The 15,816-nt window shown below is 38.7% G+C and overlaps 1 protein-coding gene across 1 annotated transcript in view; it reads right to left on the bottom strand.

The window, feature by feature from the left end:
* The window catches only part of MYO16 (myosin XVI), a 247,923-nt gene that overhangs the window by 53,941 nt on the left and 178,166 nt on the right, over positions 1-15,816 (bottom strand). Inside the window, exon 24 of the mRNA XM_075265275.1 lies at positions 9,930-10,005. Within this exon, the coding sequence (XP_075121376.1) occupies positions 9,930-10,005 (76 nt within the window). The remainder of the gene's footprint in view (positions 1-9,929; positions 10,006-15,816) is intronic.

A 15,816-nucleotide genomic window follows, 5' to 3' on the forward strand; every position in this document is an offset into this window, starting at 1 on the left:
TTGGAGCACAGATGGTTTGGTTTTTGGATGCCATGACACTTTTGTAGAGCTGAAACGCCAGTAATGTGGAATCCCCTGATATGAGACCTTATTTTGGAAACTACACCCCTGAAGGATTTATCCAGGGGTACAGAGAGCATTTTTAACCCCCAAGTGTTGCTATAACTTATTATCCATAAATGAATACGAAGCTGATTGTGAGAAGTGAAAATACCAATTTTTCCAGGAATCCGTCATTTCAGTGCATAATATGTTGTGCCCGCCTTGTATCAGAGATGAACGCTCTAAAAGCCGTTGTGCCCGGGATACCCACTTAACAATTTTTGGAGTGTGTATCTCTGCTGACATAAGTTGGGCACAACATATCAGATACTGAAATGGCGAATCTCTGGAAAAATTTCATTTTTAACTTCTCATTGTCAGTTGCGATTTCATTTCTGGAAACTAAATAAATGCAACCCTCAAGGGTTAAAAGCGCTCGCTACGCCACTTGATAAATCCCATCAGTGGGGTAGTGTCCAAAATGGGGTGACATGTCTGCAGATTCCACTTTATTGGCAATTCAGGGTCTTTGCAAAAGTGATGTCCAAAAACCAAACTGTGCGCCAAAAAACAAAATAGCGCTCCTTCCCTTCTGTGCCCAAACAGCCGATTCTACCCACATATGGCATTAAGTCCGTTATCCGGGGTACACCAGTGTCATACATGTGGGCATACACCGCCATTTGGGTACACAGCAGGGCGCAGATGTGAAGGAGCGCTATGTGCTTTTGGAGTGCAGATTTACATTGTTGGTGTTTGGACACCATGTCATATTTGCCAAGTCCCTAAAATTGCCCCTACAAAATGGGGTCACTTCTTAGGGAATTCCAGTTTACTGGAACCTCCAGGGCTCTGCAAAAACATCATGGCGCCCAGAGGGTCCCTCTAAATCTGTACCCCAAAAGCTAAAAATCGCAGTGCTCCTTCCCTTCTGAGCCCTGCTGTGTGCCCAAGCAGCAGTTTACACCCACATATATAATTTTTTGACCCTCGGGATGGCCCCTTAATAGTTTTAGGAGTGCTGGTCTCTGACAACACAAAGTGGGTGCAATGTATTGGGCACCGAAATGGCAGATTTCTTTCAAAATTTCAATTTTCATTTTGTACATTAATTTTTGGGAAGCATTTTTAGGCTCAGAGTGATAATACACCTTGATACATTCTTTGATGGGTGTAGTTTTTAAAATGGGGTCACATTTGAGGGGTTTCCATTGTATTGATACTTTAGGGGCTCAGCAAATGTGACATGGCACCTGAAAACTATTCCAGGAAAATCTGCCCTCCAAAACCCAAATAGCGCTCTTTCCATTCGGAGCCCCACCATGTCCCCATACAGCAGATTATGGCCACATATGGGGTATTACCGTGTTCAGGAGAAATTGTGTAACAACATGTGGGGGGCTTTTTCTCATTTAACCCCTTGTGAAAATTAAAACTTTGGGGATAAAGGGACATTTTAGTAATTTTTAACCTACACATCCCAAGGTTAGTAAAATCTGTGAAAAGGTTATAGGGTCAAAATACTCACTATACTCCTCAATTAATACCTTAAGGGGTCTAGTTTATAAAATGGGGTCATTTATGGGGGTTTTCAATTGTTTTGGTAACGTAAATCTTGTTTGAATGTGCAATGGGCCTGAAATATCTGCAAGCAAAATTTGTGTCTTGAAATCCAGTTGGTGCTCCCATCTTTTTGGGCCCTACCGTGCGTCCGTACATAGGATTAAGGCCACAAAGTGTACATTTTTGAACACGGGAGAAATGGGGCCATCTATTTTGGTGTGTTTTCCTTTATTTTCATGCCTTGTGTACAAAAAAACTGCCTTTAAAATGACTCTTTTGTGTAAAGAATATGGCAATTTTTTGTTTGACACAAATTCTTTTAAAACCTATGGGGTCAAAATACTCACTATACCCCTCAATGAATACCTCAAGGGGTCTAGTTTATAAAATGGGGTCATTTATGGGGGGTTTCAATTGTTTAGGTAACTCAAATCTTGTTTGAATGCGCAATGGGCCTGAAACATTTGGAAGCAAAAATTGTGTCTTGAAATCCAGTTGGTGCTCCCTTCTTTTTGGGCCCTACCGTGCGTCCGTACATAGGATTAAGGCTACAAAGTGTACATTTTTGAACACAGGAGAAATGGAGTCATCTATTTTGGAGTGTTTTTTCTTCATTTTCATGTGTTATGTGCAAAAAAACTGCCTATAAAATGACACTTTTGTGTAACAAAATGACATTTTTTTGTTAAACGCAAATTTTCTAAAAACATATGGGGTCAAAGTACTCACTATACCCCTCAATGAATACCTTAAGGGGTCTAGTTTATAAAATGGGGTCATTTATGGGGGTTTTCAATTGCTTTGGTAACTCAAATCTTGTTCAAATGTGCAATGGGCCTAAAATATCTGCAAGCAAAATTTGTGCTTTGAAATCCATTTGGCCTTCCCTACCTCTTAGGCCCTACTGTACGTGCGTATATAGGACTAAGGCCACAAAGTGTACATTTTTTAACACGGGAGAAGTGGGGTGATATATTTTGGGGTGTGTTTCTTCTTTTTGATGTGTTGTGTGCAAAAAAACTGGTTTTAAAATGACACATATTTGAAGAAAATGAAAATGTAATTTTTTTCATCATTTGTAATAATTCTTGCAAAACAATATTTGTTTGATCAAAATGCTCACTATACCCCTCAAAGAATACCTGAAGGGGTCTAGTTTTACAAATTGGGTCATTTAATGGGAGGTTCTGTCATCATGTCACCTATTCTTGTCTGCAAACATAGCTTGGTACAGGAAAAAATCACAAACTCAAAATTTCCAAAATTTGCTTATAAACTTGATAAACTTCTAAATTGTCTAAATTACTCAAATATGCTAAAATTATTTCAAATATGCTTGAAACACAAAAGGAACATTTGGAAATATATAACTAGTAACTTTTTTGCCCTGTATTATTGTGCATATGTGAGATATCGCAGCTGAAAATGGAAAACATTGTAAAAATTTCAAAATTTTCAGCATTTGCGAGTTTTTTAATAAATTTATACAAGTTATATCAGTCTAATTTTACCTTCTCAGTAAAGTAAAACATGTCACGAAAAAACAATATCAGAATCGCTTGGATGCGCTATACTGTTACAGAATTATTCACTGATAAAGTCACACAGGGCAAATTTCCAAAATTAAGGGGTCACTAAGGGGTTAAATAGCTGGTCTTTTGGGTTTCGGGGGTGCAATTGTCAGTGATCTGATTTTGATAAGCCATCCTAATATGGTCAATATTATAGTCCTGGAAAATCCCTTTAGGCTGGGGTTCTATATCCACAGAGGAAAACTCTGCAGATGTGAAAGGCACTGTGGAAAAAACTACGATGGATTTCCGCTGTGGTTTTTCATGCAGCACTTTTTGGCTATGGCTTGCAAAATAGCCTTAAAAACACAAAGTACTGGTCAATGACTGAAGCTCAGATGGGTTCTGTTTTATAAGTTGTGTTTTCCAGGGTTCAGTGCTGGTTTGCTGTTATTTAACTTATTTATTAATGATACAGAAGATGGGATTCACTGACCTATATCTATATTTACAGATGGTACCAAATTGTGTGGTACATAAGCAGAGTTAGACAGATTGACTGTTTGGGAATCCATATGGCAAATGAGGTTCAACGTTGATAAATGTAAATCTATGCATCTGGGTAAAAATAACCTGCATGCAGCATATGTCCTAGACGGTGTAACTGGTGGACAAAGACCTGTAACTACTTGAAGATCATAGATTAAATAACAGTATGTAATGTCAATCAGCTGCTTCTAAGGCCAGCAGGATATTGTCATGTATTTAAAGGGGTATGGATCATGGGGCAGAGACGTGATATTACCAGTTTATAAATCATTGGTGCAGCTCTCACCTGGAATATGAAGTTTATTTCTCAGCACCCAGTCATAGAAAAAGATGTCTTAGGACCCGTTCACACGGGCACAGAGGGGGTGGATTATGGCACGTAGTATGCCCCCAATGGTGGTCTATGTAGACCGCTAGGCCACATAGCGGGCTGCCCTTTCTTCAGGCGGATTCCGTGGCTCAGTGAGACGTCTGCCTGGTGGCAGCAACCTCCAGGGTCACCCCATTCAATTGAGCTGACTCCAGGGGGGGAAGCCGCGACCGCGACAGTTGTGTCAGGCCAGTTTTGACCTGAGATTGATGCAGCTCCCCGCATCACTCTCGGTGCCAAAACCCGCTATACTTCCCCCCGTGTGAACTTAGCCTTACAGTTGGAAAAGGTTCAATGGAGGGCCACAACATTAATAAGAAGCATGGGGGATCTCAGTTATGAGTAGAAAGGAGTTAAAACTGTCTAGTATGGAGAAGGGGTGTTTAAAAGGGGCATGATAAACCTGTATATAAATGACCCATACAATAAATCTGGGAAAAAGTTGTTCCATGTATAATTTCACAACAGACAAGAGGGCATTTCCTCAGTCCAGAGAAAAAAAAGGTATAATCTTCAGAGGTAACAAAAGAAACAGGAAGACCCAAGCTCTTGAACAGTAACTCCACACTCTCAGGTTCTAACACATGATACAGTAGAGCAAATCTTGATGATAAACCTTTTTATTAGCAGAACAGTATGATGCATTTCAGGCACTTAAGAGTCCTTTCTCAAGTGCAACCAACAGTTCAGAATGAGATCACATGACCCAACTGAAGAGAAGGACCCCATGATTTTTAGATAGGAAGTAATAGCTAATGTGCTAATACTAGCTGAATTCTATATACTGTGAAACCTGTAAGGATTGGTTGTGGAGGGAAGGCATATTTCTCCCTGATACCTGCTTGTGAATTAAGCTAGTATTACCATATTAGCTATTACTTTCTATCTAAAAATCATGGGGTCCTTCTCTTCCGTTGGGTCATATAATTTCGTTCTGAGCTGTTGGTTGCACTTAAGAAAGGGCTCTTAAAGACCTGAAATGTGTCAAGCTGTTCTTCTAATAAAAAGGTGTATCACGATTTGCTCGACTGTGTCATGTGTTAGAACCTGAGAGCGTGCAGTTACTGTTCAAGACCTTGGGTCTTCCTGTTTCTTCTGCTATTTCCCATGACTTCGGTGTTTACCAGTCTCTCCGCTGCCACTCTCACCTGGGACCGTTGGTACAACGCAGTTGCTGGTATTGTGACCTTTTCACAACACCTGAAGGTATGAGGCCATCTGATCTAATTACAAAATCTCTGTGATCCTCTCTCCCATCATATCACGCAATACTACACTATAGAGCGCTCGGTGTCTCTGTTTCTGTTTGTGTTTTTAATCTTCAGAGGTGACAAGGCTTCTTCTCTGTAAGGACTGTGTATCTGTGGAATAGCCTATCCCAGCAGCTTTGTAGAGCAAAATAGCATTGATGCTTATGGAAATGTGTAGACTCTGATGCCCTTTCCTATCCACTGTTTGAACTTGATGGATATATGTAATTTTTTCAACTGTAACTATGTCATTATGTAATATTTGTAATATTAAGAATGAGCTCTTAGTAGATCATAGTGCCATCTGCCTAAAGTAATATTTTATTATTTCCTTTTAATTTATATAGACATTTCCTCAATAAAGACAGTTTGATATGTTTCATGCTTTAAAGCTCTGCAGTAAATATATCCTAAAATAAACACTACACAATTTCTTTCCAACTCCAGTATTGTTAAGATATGAAAAGAACTGACATGGCCCCAATTACTGAGTACTATAAGATACAACTCATTGATTCCTGCTTTCTGATGTATATGATAAATATATAATGACTAGAGTAAACTGCGGCTCAAGCTAAGTATGATCAGCATAGTTTCCTTACCATTGCAGATTATAATCATTATCATTTCTTATCAGTATTCACTGCTCTGGAGGGCAGATTTTCAGATCAATACACATGCAGCCTATCTCCATACACTTGAGATAAATAGCTAGATAATATGTATTACATATCCATATATACAGTATATATATATATATATATATATATATATATATATATATGTAACTGAAATAAGATAAAGTAAATAAAGACCAACCCTTTTAACTCCTTAAACGGTATTCCCATGAACATAATCATATCTATATTTGTAGATAATTAAAAGTTAAATAGTTTTTCAAATATGAGTAACTAAAAATTCTGTAGCGTTTTAAAGGGATTCTACCAGTAAATCAACATTTTTTCGAATTAACACGTCAAAATAGCCTTAACAAAGGCTATTCGTCTCCTACCTTGCTCAGTCGCCTCTGGTACGCCATTCCGTAGAAATACCGGTTTTTACCGGTATGCAAATGAGTTCTCTTGCAACAATGGGGCGGGCCCCAGCGCTCAAACAGCAATGGCGTCCCCATTGCTGCCAGAGAACTGTCTCCAGCGACGCCTCCATCTTCAGCTGCATCCTGCCCTTCTCTCGTCATCTAGGTCAACTCCGACGCCTGCGCAGTTGGCTCTACCAGTGAGACACAAGTAGAGTCAACTGAGAATGCCAGCTGGCGGCCATTTTTGGGAGGCTGCTTTGGCTCTTGTAGTTCAATACAGGAGCGGCCTTCCAAAAATGGCCGCCGGCCAGCATTCGCACCTCGCACTGCTGGTGTCTCACTGGCAGAGCCAACTGTGTAGGCATCGCAGTTTGACCCAGATGGAAGACAGAAGACAGAAGAGGCGGTTGCAGCTGAAGATGGAGGCGTCACTGGAGACAGTTCTCTGGCAGCAATGGGGACGCCCCCATTGCCGTTTGAGGCCCGCCCCCCATTGCTGCAAAAGAACTCATTTGCATACCAGTAAAAAATGGTATTTCTACAGAACGGTGGGCCGGAGGCAACTGAGCAAGGTAGAAGATGAATGGCCTTTCCTAAGGCTATTCTAACGTGGTAAATAGAAAAAATGTTGGTTTAGTGATAGAATCCCTTTAAAGATTTCCTCTAACCATCTTAGTGGTAACAGTCTGTTATCTTGATCAGTTTCTAATGGATACGACCACAAATGCAGAAACTTGCTATGGTCTGGGACTGGTCAAAAACCCAGCCATGATTTTCTTATTGTAGCTGGGTTATCAGGCAGGGACATTACATGTATAAGAAGATATCCCGGCCACAATAAGGATATCATGGCTGATTTTCTGACCTTAGAGAGGTCCTGCATTCATGGTCGTATCCACTGGCAACCGATCAAGACAACAGATTGTGACCACAAGATATTTAGAGAAAATCTTTAAAACTGCAAAATATTTAATTACTTATATTTGCAAAAATGTTTAACTTTTAATTATCTCCAAATTTAAAAATTATTATGTACATGGGAATACCCCTTTAAGGCCATGGCCCCATGTTGTAAGCCACAGCCCAAAATAGCTGCAGAAAATAGCACAACAGAAATGCTTTACACTCTTTTTCTACAGCATTTTTCACAGAAAAATTCAGCAAATTTTCTGGCCCGATTAGACCTACAGTATATGAAAAACACCTGAATTTTCGTAAGTGTAATTGACATGCTGCAATTTTCAAAAATGTAACAGTTTTGAAATTGCAGCTTTTCTGCTGCACATTTTTTTTCTGCAATGTGTGTATGGGAAGTTTATCACTCCAAGTAAGCGCATTATGATATTAAGACTCTTTACCCTATCACATTGGCCTCATTGTTTTGTTTTATTTTTATGATGTTCGTTCAAAGGTGAAATAACATCATAATTTATTTCTGCTTTTATTAGTTTTACTACTTTTGCAAATGAAACTTAAATTTCCACCCAAAACCCACTAAATTAGAAGGGAGCACTAAATGCTGACACCCAGAACTTTTTAATTGTTTGGTTGCTGGATCTGTGTGTGGGTTTGATTTTTCATGGCAAGTTTTTATTGCTACTATTTCTGGGTACTTTTTTAATAATGTTTTTATTCCCTTTTTGTTCAAAACAAGATGAGAAAAAACAATAATTTTCGCACTCTGTATATCTATTTTTTAAAGGCCGTACATTGCACAGAATAAGTTAGTGTGCCCTTTTACAGATGTCTCTGTACCAATGTCTCATTTAACTTTCATTGTTTTCTTTTCATATTATTATAGTGCTGTTTATTTATTTTTTGCTTCACAAGAGGCATTGATCTGGTGAAACCACTTGATAGCTAGTACAATATACTACCTATACTCCTGTATTGCAGTATACTGTACATAATACTAAATATGTACACTTTATATTACTAAAGTGTATCCATACATGGCAGCCTGGAGGTCATTATAACCCTTTAGTCCGACATAATCATGTCATGCAGGGGCCAATGGAGTGAGAGAGGACGCCCCCACCATTTAGATTGCAGGAGTCAGACTTGTCTCCTATTCTGGCAGCAAGAGCTGGGTCCTGGCTCTAAAATACAGCTAGAAATGAGCAGTGATCTAGAAGGCACTGCGTATGGATCTGCTACCTCTCAGCATCGTACTAAAAATGAAACCCAAAGATAATGATAAAATTGCAAATATTAACTACACCATCATCACACCACCTACTTGGTTAGTAGACCCTAATTTCTATAAACCTTAATTGGGCTTATATATTTGGAATGGCTGAACAAATTTGGTGAAGCAAACACTAAAACACTCATGACAGCAGCTATGGGATGAGATATGATAATGAGATTTTGAGGCTCTTTTAACACAACAGCCTACAATATGGGTTATGCCAGGTATCTTGCCGCATCTCTGCTACATTAATCTCATTGAAGCATGTCAACTGTGATAATATCATACTGAGTAATTCTAATAATTTTTCCATGTGAGACTACATTGGTGACCTTGGACCACCACTGATGGTTAACATGAAAGGGCTCTTTAAAACTCCTTTTGCTTTTTTTAACGTGTACTTCCAAACAACTTTTAATAAATGAATAGTATGAGTGAATTTGAGTAATTTTGTAATATATCTTATTTAAGAAGTATGTTCCTCTTCATTTGTCAAGCTGAAAAACTTTCATATTAGTCTATGGAGAGGGGATGGGAGGAGGAAGCTGCTTGAAAACATACACCATTGACCGCAGCTGCTACACTTTGTACTTTATCACTCAGGAAACTCTTTTAACACTTCAATGTTTTTGAGAAAACAGGCTAAGGGCGGGTTCACACCAGCGCCCGGTCTCCGCTTTGAGGGTTTCCGTCTTCTGTCCGAGAAACTGGACAGGAGATGGACACCTGGCAGTCAGTGTCTGCCTGTGAGCGCCCATGAGCTTCTTCTAGTCTTCGTGACTAAAGCATTTTTTTTTTAACCGGACACAAAGTCCTGCATGTCCGACTGTGTCTGGTTAAAAAAAAACGGATTCGCCGTGGAGAGGCATAAAACGCTCATGGGCAGACGCTTTGCAAACGCATTCAAATGAATGGGTTTGAAAACTGACTGCTGGTTTACATCTCCTGTCCAGTTTCTCGGGTAGAAGACGGAAACCTGCAAAGCGGAGACCGGGCGCAGGTGTGAACCCCCCTAATCGTGCTCAGAATGAGACAATTAATTCAGTTCACAGCGCCCTCCCCTCTCCATAGATTTGAGAGCTTGGATTCCATGTAAATAAGACTGATAAGAATATAAAGAGGAGAAGAGCAGCTTAATAATTGGAGAAGAAACCATTTTCTTCTTAAAGATTTTTTTTTTTAAGCAAAGAATTTGAATCAATATTAGTTTAATTAGGTGGTTGTGATCACAAAAAGTGAGATACATGTAGCTGGAAAATAAAACAGTATCTCAATATATTATTAATTCTTTCTTCAAAACTTTTGGATAACTACAGAGAAGTGGCCTAGTATACCTAAATATCTGGAAGATTAAAATGAAAACTTTACAGGAAAATGTATTTCACATCAAATCATAAAAACTGATATAACTTACTCTTCAAGGCAAAGAGAAGATTCTGAGACAATACATCTTTATTTTTCTCAATTGCTCCAGAAATGTCATATGTTACCTGGGGGGAGGAAAACCATAGCAAAAAATAAAATACCAGCTCTTGTTAATAACCAAAATACACAAACAATAATTGTAAAAAGAGCAAATAGTAATGTCAAAATGTGTCTTCTTTCAGATAATTGTTTGCATATACACAAGTTAAGAGAACAAGTACAGTTGTACTTACATCCCCCATAGCCACACTCATTAAAACTCAGTTTTCACAATTCCTGACATTTATTCTTAATACACATTCCCTCCTATAGGTCAGTTAGGATCACTACTATTTCAAGAATGTGAAATGTCAGAATACTGCTTCAAGACTGCATAAAGACAATAGGGAGGTTTGTGAAGACTGGTATGTTCAATGCTAGCCTTCATATCACTGCACTGGTGGAAAGTGCGCCTTATTTATGAAGGATCGCACATCTCGCCATAAAACTACACATACCTCAGCTATGCACCTGGAGTGAGATCTATGCCAGCTATTTCCAGCCTCATGTATACCAGTTTATTAGTATAAATTATAATAAAAACTGGTGGGCTCAATGACCCACCCACCAGAATACCTTCACTATGCCCCATTTTTGGCAGAAAAAGGTCAGGTTGTTAAGTCTCTGCTTTCTAAATGCTTTTGCAATTTTGCATAAGCATTTCCTATGGCATTGAGGTCAGCACTTTGTGATGGTAACTCATTTGACTTCACTTTATTACTAGAGATGAGCGAACAGTGTTCTATCGAACACATGTTCGATCGGATATCAGGGTGTTCGCTATGTTCGAATCGAATCGAACACCGCGTGGTAAAGTGCGCCAAAATTCGATTCCCCTCCCACCTTCCCTGGCGCCTTTTTTGCACCAATAACAGTGCAGGGGAGGTGGGACAGGAACTACGACACCGGGGGCATTGAAAAAAATTGGAAAAAGTCATTGGCTGCCGAAATCAGGTGACCTCCATTTTAGACGAATAGTGGATTTCAAATCCGGGTCATATGAGAATGTGAACTTTGTGACTATGAGACAGGGATAGCTGTACAGGCAGGGATAGCTAGGGATAACCTTTATTTAGGGGGGAATGTTATTAAAAATAACTTTTTGGGGCTCTATCGGGTGTGTAATTGTGATTTTTGTGAGATAAACTTTTTCCCATAGGGATGCATTGGCCAGCGCTGATTGGCCAGAGTACGGAACTCGACCAATCAGCGCTGGCTCTGCTGGAGGAGGCGGAGTCTAAGGTCGGACCTGAATGGAGACTGGTGTGGAGCGATCTTAGACTCCGCCTCCTCCAGCAGAGCCAGCGCTGATTGGTCGAGTTCCGTACTCTGGCCAATCAGCACTGGCCAATGCATTTCTATGGGGAAAAGTTAGCTTGCGAAAATCGCAAACTGACAGGGATTTCCATGAAATAAAGTGACTTTTATGCCCCCAGACATGCTTCCCCTGCTGTCCCAGTGTCATTCCAGGGTGTTGGTATCATTTCCTGGGGTGTCATAGTGGACTTGGTGACCCTCCAGACACGAATTTGGGTTTCCCCCTTAACGAGTATATGTTCCCCATAGACTATAATGGGGTTCGAAACCCATTCGAACACTCGAACAGTGAGCGGCTGTTCGAATCGAATTTCGAACCTCGAACATTTTAGTGTTCGCTCATCTCTATTTATTACCTTTAAGTCATTTTGCCACACAAGCTTTATCCCCTTCCCAACATCTGCTGTACATGTATGGTAGCTGTTGGGGCTTTAAACATGCCCTCTCAGGATCTGACTGGGTGGTATAACCACAGGTTGAGATGAGCAAATCTGTTTGAATCAAATCTGATTTGACTGATTTTTTCCAAAAGTTTTGGGTTTGTCCCAAAATCATCATCCTCAAACCAGAAGAGATGCTTGTGTTAAAGTGGTATGATTTTGGTATGCTGAGTGTGTTTGTCAGCACCCATGACACTGGAAGAAACTAGAAGAATACCCAATTTTGAATGCCGCAAGGATGTCGAAGGTAGGTGAGGGAAGGCGAGTATAACCTTCACTTATACTCAGGGGTCTCTTCAAGTTCCAGAATTTAATACTTTCATTGGTTTGTGACAAACTTATTTGATTTGGGTCAAACCATCAGAACCCAAAACAAGATTAATCTTCAGAGATTTACCCATCTGTAGCCATAATGTCTACACTGTTTTTTAAAAAAGGAGCCCCAGTCGTAATGTCCTTGATCACAGGCTATCACTGTGAACTTGGGTGTTAGCATATTCATTGGGCTTGCTCCCTGGAACATCATCAGGGAGTTATGATCTACTCCTTTGATAGCTGGGAGCCTAGTGAAGGTTTCCAGGCTTGCCATTAATATACTTCTACTACATGCTGCTAAAGGCAGGGTATAATACAACTGAAGGGATTTTATCACATACTGCAATATGTTAGTATTGCAGTATATTTTATGGGCAATGACATCCCCGAGGATTCATACCCTCTAATGAGTCAAAAAATCTAAGTAAAAAAGTTTTTAGAAATATATAAAATGTAGTAATTCAAATCAAAATTGTTCATGTATAACCATAAAGCTAAACATGTTAGGTTTCATCACATCTGAAATGTCTGAACTATAAAACTATAAAGATATATCCCATAATGTGGAAGCTGTAGCACAAAAAAATCATGATAGTAAAAAATTTGTTTTATGTCTCATTTATTTAAAAAAAAAAAAAAAGAATAAAAAGTAACTTTCCTTGCAAAAAAAAAGACAGCTTACACAGCTACATAGATGAAAGCATGAAAAAGTTACAAGTGTCATAATATGGCAGCTCAAAGAATATTTTATTTTTTTAAGTTTTGAATTTTTGCAAATATATTATTATATAAATAACAAGTTATATTTACTTCTCCAATGAATGCCACAAAAAAAAAAAAAAAGAAAATGGTGCAATTGCATTATTTTTATCTCATCCCATCCCACATGCAAAATTAAATTGTACCATTAAGAATCACTAGTTTACTAATTTGTAATCAGCAAACTAAAGTTATGGACTTTGGAAAGACGAAAGCGAAAAGCGATAATGCAAAAATGAAGAACAGCTGCGGCAGCAAAGGGATAACATTCTGGCTGATGTCTGGAGATGTTGCTTTTTTATATAGTACCATCATATTCTGCAGCACTTTTACAGACATTGACAGTCACTGTCCCATATAGGGATCAAATTCTAAATTGCCTATCAGTATGTCTTTGGAGTGTAGGAGACAACTGGACTACCTGGAGAAAACCCCCATAAATTCATTGCAGATGTTGTCCCTGGTAGGATTTGAACTCAGGACTCCATCACTGTAAGGCTAACCATTGAGCCACCATGCTGCCTGTCAACACATGCACATCATTTTCCTTTCTCATAATGCCATCTATTTTGTGAAGCGCACCAGTCCCTCCTGTAGCAAAGCATCTCCACAACAACATGCTGCCACCTCCATTGGGATGACATTCCTTGGTTAACAAGCCTCTCACTTTTTCTTCCATACAATTTAATTTTCAGACCAGAAGACATTTCACTATGCAGTTGCAAACTGTAACCTGAATATTTTTATGGTTGTTTTTAAGCAGTGGCTTCTTCCCTGCTGAGCTGTCTTTCAAGTCATGTCAGTATATCAATTTTAATATCAATATAGATACTTCTGTACCCATTTCTTTAGGCATCTTCACACAAATGTTTGGTGTTGTTGTTTGTTTAGTTTACAGTTATATATTTAAGTACACTGATATCTCGGAGACAGAACATGTCTCCTTTCTGAACGGTATGCTGGCTGCAGGGTCCCATGATGTTTAAATTTGGATATTATTAATTGGATGACTGTTCTACATTCAGGTACTTGCCAATTGATCCCAAGGATGTACCAGAATGGTGGAGGTCCACAATTCTTTTTCTGATGTCTTGACTGATTTCTTTTGATTGTCCCAAGAAGTAGAAACACAAGGTAGACCTTTTAATACTGCTACAGGTTCACATTCATTTATGGTAACTCAACGTATGTCAATTAGCCTATAGAAATTTCTAAAGCCATTACATTATACTGTATATCCAAGCTATTTCAAAGCACAGTTATCTGGTGTAAATAAACATCTGGCCCACTGGAATTTTAATACAATATATTATAAATTACACTAAAATTTGATGACATGAAATTTGTGGAGATGATAATAACTTTAACCTAAGTGTCTGCAAACTTGTGACATTATCTATATGGAACTAACAAAGGTTACATTCTATATAGAGAGGTACTAAACTGTATGTAATGCTACTTATTCTAGGTTCACACCTGCGCCCGGTTTCTGTCCCAAGGGGAACCAAAAAACGGAAACCCTATCCACTTAAAAAGCGGTTAACCACGGAAACCCGCAGACCCCATGAACTATAATGGGATCTGCCGGATTTCCTCCTGGTCTCTGTTCGAAATTGTGGATTTCCGCATTTTTCAAGTGGGGACGGAATCCCCGAACAGGTGTGATCCTAGCCTTAGCTGCATACAGCTTCTTCTGTGCCTGAGTTTTTCCACCCTCACTTAGCTCCTGCTCTCTCTTTGCCTTTCCCTCTGTATGAGTTGTGATATGACACTTCAGTCTTGCTCTACCTATCTCTGATGGACCAGAATAAAACCAATCGTAATTGGATTGCACTTCAGTTGTGTGAGTATATTTTTAATCAGATATGTAAGGAGAGAAGACAGATACCCTTTATTTGTGTGTATTTTGTCTGCATCTGGTTAGTACCGTATTCTATTGTATAGTCTGTAGCAGTATAGCACTCTGCAGGCTGTCTATGTAGAACTCCTAGGCTACAATGTATTAGTTTATTGATTTTTTGTCTCATTTATAGATAGGAGCTATTATTGCTTTTTGTGTTCTTTATATTAACAAACAAATCTCTTTCTAAAAGAGATTAGTGCAGAAAACCAAAAGCTTCTGATGCGACTTCTAATCTTCTGTTGCTTGAATGCTTACATTTATTTATTATGCTTTTTGTGAGTGCTGATCATAATCTGCAATATGTTTCATGATTTTATGCAAATACTTAAATTATAGGATCTTCTATAAAAAACAAAAAATGAAAAAAAAAAAAAAAAAAAACAAAGATGGCGCACGTTACTGAACAGCATTGTCAATGGATAACACTTGTATGAATTTTTGTCAATGTAGGAATATTTCTAGTTAAAATCTTCAGGCCAGTGTTCAGCTTAAGACCACATACTGTATAAGAAAAACAAAGAAAACCGCTGCATCTGGTATGGCAGTTAATGATAGCGACGGGGTGTGGCCACTAGGGGAACTGCTCCAGACTGCAAAGGAGCCAACAGACATGAAAAATATAGAAAAAATGTTACATTTTTCTATATTTTTCATACTGTATAAGACCCGTAGGACAAATATATGACAACTGCAATTCATGCAGGCCAGCAAGCTGAAAAAAATCATGGTAAGTATTAATTCAGATGCCACAAGAAGAAAATAGACTATGATAAACTGTGATAACCAAGCACAGTAATCCCTTATAGAAAAGGATTTTCTATAAGGGATCACTGTGATTTGTTACCACAGTTCATCATAGTCTATTATCTTCTTGTCACATCTGTAGGAGCTAAAAAAATAGGCAGATGATTCTACATTGATAAAATCCAGTATTTCTTAGGCTTTATTCACATCACTTTTTTTGCATCCATTTAAAGGAGAAAAATGTTGCAATCGGATGCAAAATAATGGTCATCGGTTTACATAAAAACCAGTATTAAAAAAAATAGATTTGTTTCTGTCCATTTTTGTGGAAGGACACAAAGTGTGATATACTACGTTTT

This window comes from Leptodactylus fuscus, chromosome 2 (assembly GCF_031893055.1).
Source record: "Leptodactylus fuscus isolate aLepFus1 chromosome 2, aLepFus1.hap2, whole genome shotgun sequence".
Lineage (NCBI taxonomy): Eukaryota > Metazoa > Chordata > Amphibia > Anura > Leptodactylidae > Leptodactylus > Leptodactylus fuscus.